Source organism: Plectropomus leopardus, unplaced genomic scaffold, assembly GCF_008729295.1.
Source record: "Plectropomus leopardus isolate mb unplaced genomic scaffold, YSFRI_Pleo_2.0 unplaced_scaffold3070, whole genome shotgun sequence".
Classification (NCBI taxonomy): domain Eukaryota; kingdom Metazoa; phylum Chordata; class Actinopteri; order Perciformes; family Serranidae; genus Plectropomus; species Plectropomus leopardus.
Genome location: NW_024633486.1, coordinates 1 through 3,448, shown reverse-complemented (window position 1 = coordinate 3,448; position 3,448 = coordinate 1). Strand labels below are relative to the sequence as shown.

Below are 3,448 nucleotides of genomic sequence, written 5' to 3'. Positions count from 1 at the left end.
TGTGTGTGTGTGTGTGTGGAGCCTCACCGTCTCCTCTCTCTCCTGCCGCAGTCCTCTCTTCAGATTGGCGACCTCCAGCCTCAGGCTCCGCCTCTCCACCTCGGCCGAGTGCAGCCGTTGGCTGAAGAGCAGGAAGTGCTGCTGGAGCGTCGACACCAGGGCCTGATGGGAGGTCAGAGGTCAGCTGTGTGTGTGTTGTAATAAAGCGTGTGTGAGTGTGTGTGTGTGTGTGTGTGTGTGTGTGTGTGTGTGTGTGTGTGTTTGAGACCTTGATGTCGGGCTGCAGAGGCGTCAGTCTGCTCAGTCCGACTCTCAGCCGTCCGCTCAGCGTGTCCTCGTCCACTCTGCAGGGGGACGCACCGGAGGCCGCGTCTGATTGGTCGAGCAGGTGATCCAGGAGGCGGGACAAAGCGGAGCGAGCCGCTGAAGTCACATCAGGAGGGGAGGAGCCTACAGAGTCAGGAGGACGAAAAAAAGAGGCAATTTTTAAAGAAAATATTTTGGTGATTTTCCTCTTTTAATTTTTCGCCAATATTTCAGTGAATTTTTGGGGAAAAAGTTCTTGCTTTTTTTTCCCCTTTAAAACATTTTAGGAACTTCTTCAATTTTGGGCAATTATTGAGGAAACATCTTGTGTCACTGTGGTGATTTTTTTGTTGTGACTTTTAAAGAATGCATTTTGGTGATTTTATTTTATTTTTGTGATATTGAAGAAAAGATTGTGGATTTTTTTGCTATTTTTTAAAGAAAACATTTTGGAAATTTTAATGATTACATAAATATATTCATATATTGTGATTTTTAAAGACAAAAAGGTTAATTTTTATTTTATTTTATTTCATTGTATTTTTTTATTTTACAGAATAAATATTTGCGTGGTTACCTGTGTGTGTAAGCGCCTCCTGCAGGTCGGCCACAGCGGACAGGATGATGGAGGAGAGACTTTTAGAGCGAAGCCAGCGAGCGCACACACCTTCACGACCTTCACGACCTTCACGACCTTCACCACCTTCACCACCTTCACGACCTTCATCACCTTCACCTGAAACACAGAATCTTTTTGCTGATATTTTATATAAAAAATCAAACCGATATATAATCCTCATTCTGCTGACCACCTGCAGTACCTGTACTCGCTGCATTTTGACCCTTCCGTGCTGCCGTAGCCTCTCCACAGACACACACAGCTCCTCCTCCTCCTCCTCCTGCTCCTCCTCCTCCTCTCTCCAGACGGAGCATCACTGTCGTCCGTCTGCTGAGTGCATGCCACCTCCTCACCGCCAGCACCACACACACACTCCTCCTCCACCTCCTCACCGCCCTGCTCCTCCTCCTCTTCACCTCCTCCTCTTCATCGTCCTTGCCTCCCAGAGCCGCCGCCAGCCTCCTCACCTCCTCCTCCAGCACCTCCCTCTCTGCCAGACGTCTGCAGAGGAGCGTTTTCTGCGCGCAGAGCGTCTGCAGGCGGCGGTGTGTGTGTCTCAGCGTCCCGGCCAGCAGGACGCTCGCCGACAGGAAGCAGGACGACTCCCTGCGGCGGCGGGAGAGGAGGCCGCGGAGCCGGGAGAGGTCAGAGGTCAGAGAGGAGGCGCGGAGCTCCAGAGAGGAGGCGTGACCGCGGAGAGAGTCGAACTGAGAGCGACACAGCTGAAAAAAAAGAGAGAAAAAATCTTGAAAAATCAGCAGTAAAGTAAATAAACGTTAAAGTGTAAAGTTATAAACTCAAAATCTGCAACATTTCTGCACCGCCCCCTCCCCCCTCACAAATAACATACAGTCCCTAAGATAGATTTAAATATTCAGGTCCATGATTTTACCATTAAATTATTATTCTTTAAACCCATATATTTAAAAAGCTGTAGTGAAGGAGGACCGAGGCTCATTTCAGACAAAGTTTGGTCTTTGTAAAGGAGCTGCAGGTAACACACACACACACACACACACACACACACACACCCACACACACACACACACGTGTCTGCCCCCTCAGGTGTTTCTCTCCTTCGTGGATCTGAGCTGCGGTGGGTCGTGTTGGAGCTGAATCAGCAGTTTGATGTTTGTGAAGAAAAGAATAAAGTTTTCAGTCAAACTGTCGCTTCGGTCGACTTCACGTGAAGAGATGAGACGCCGGTAAAACCGAAACACTGGCATCACCACGTCCAACTCCACCGTCCCCGAGAGGACACGTCCACTGCAGCGGAGCGAGGACACTTCACTGTACTTCAGCTAAAGTTTTGAAAACATGCCTTCGTAAACCAGGGACCTGCATTCTGTTGATTTTTTTAAATTAGTGTTATTTAATTTAGGCGATTTTGGAGAAAACCTTTTTTTTGTTTGAAAGAACCTTTTTGGCATTTTTCTAAATTTTTGTCAATTTTGTAAGTTTTTGAAGAAAATATTTTGGTGATTTTTTTTTTTTAGTGAAGGCATGTTTTTAAAAAAAAAAAAAAATCAAAAAATCAAAAATCATTGTTTGATTTTTAAATTTCAGACGTCATTTCCTTTACTTTTATATTTAGTTTTCCAGAACTTTCAAAGTCTGGGTGAAGAGTGTTGTGTTTTTGTGTGTGTGTGTGTGTTACCAGGGTGAGTGAGAGTGTGTCACGGTGTGTGTGTGTGTGTGTGTGTGTTACCTGCAGCTCGTTCTGCTGCTGTGTCACGGTGTGTGTGTGTGTGTGTGTGTGTGTGTGTGTGTGTACCTGCAGCTCGTTCTGCAGCTGTGTCACGGTGTGTGTGTGTGTGTGGTGTGTGTGTGTCCACGCCTCCTCCTCGTTCTGCTGCTGTGTCTCGTGTGTGTGTGTGTGTTACCTGCAGCTCGTTCTGCAGCTGTGGTGTGTGTGTGTGTGTGTGTGTGTGTGTTACCTGCAGCTCGTTCTGCAGCTGTGTCACGGTGTGTGTGTGCTGGCTGCTCCACGCCTCCTCCCTCCTCCTCATGCTCTCCTCCAGACGAGACAACACACACTCCTGACTGCGCTGCAGCTGGCGCACACACACACTCTTCTTCTCACACACACTCTGCAGGTGGGCGATCTGCAGAGAGCGAGGACAGGTGAGACTCCTTCGTTTTCATTTTCATCACAGCTGTTGGCCAATCAGAGCTCTCTGTCACTCACCTTGTTGTTGGCCTCCCGGAGGTCAAAGGTCAGCCGGTCCACCTGCTCGTCGATGATGTCACACAGCTCCTTCCAGGTGAAATCTCCCAGGATGCTCTGGGGCTGATCGAGGAGGACGCAGCCGGCCAGCAGGCGCTGATAGAGACGGCACAGGAAGGACAGACGGACCTGAGACAGAGACAGAGACAGAGACAGAGACAGAGACACACACACACACACACACACACACACACACACACAGTGTGAGGTGGTTTTACAGGATTTTCTCGGCATCAAAAACAGTTTAATTAAATGTTCCAACATAACGAGGTTACAACACACAGAGAGGACGACTC

General features: G+C 48.2%; 2 protein-coding genes across 2 annotated transcripts; both read right to left on the bottom strand.

Annotated features, from left to right (window-relative positions):
* Nucleotides 1-27: 27 nt before the first annotated feature.
* On the bottom strand, nt 28-1,252 carry LOC121938656 (coiled-coil domain-containing protein 171-like; the record flags this gene model as incomplete). The annotated part of the gene is made up of 4 exons (XM_042481838.1): nt 1,128-1,252; nt 884-1,042; nt 269-450; nt 28-162 (listed from the first exon to the last, which is right to left on the bottom strand). Coding segments are annotated over exons 1-4 (588 nt in total), but the record flags the coding sequence as incomplete, so codon positions are not given.
* A 22-nt stretch (nt 1,253-1,274) lies between these two features.
* On the bottom strand, nt 1,275-3,281 carry LOC121938657 (coiled-coil domain-containing protein 171-like; the record flags this gene model as incomplete). Its single annotated transcript, XM_042481839.1, has 4 exons — nt 1,275-1,300; nt 1,365-1,647; nt 2,863-3,030; nt 3,114-3,281. Coding segments are annotated over 4 exons (645 nt in total), but the record flags the coding sequence as incomplete, so codon positions are not given.
* Between the last annotated feature and the right edge of the window lie 167 nt (nt 3,282-3,448).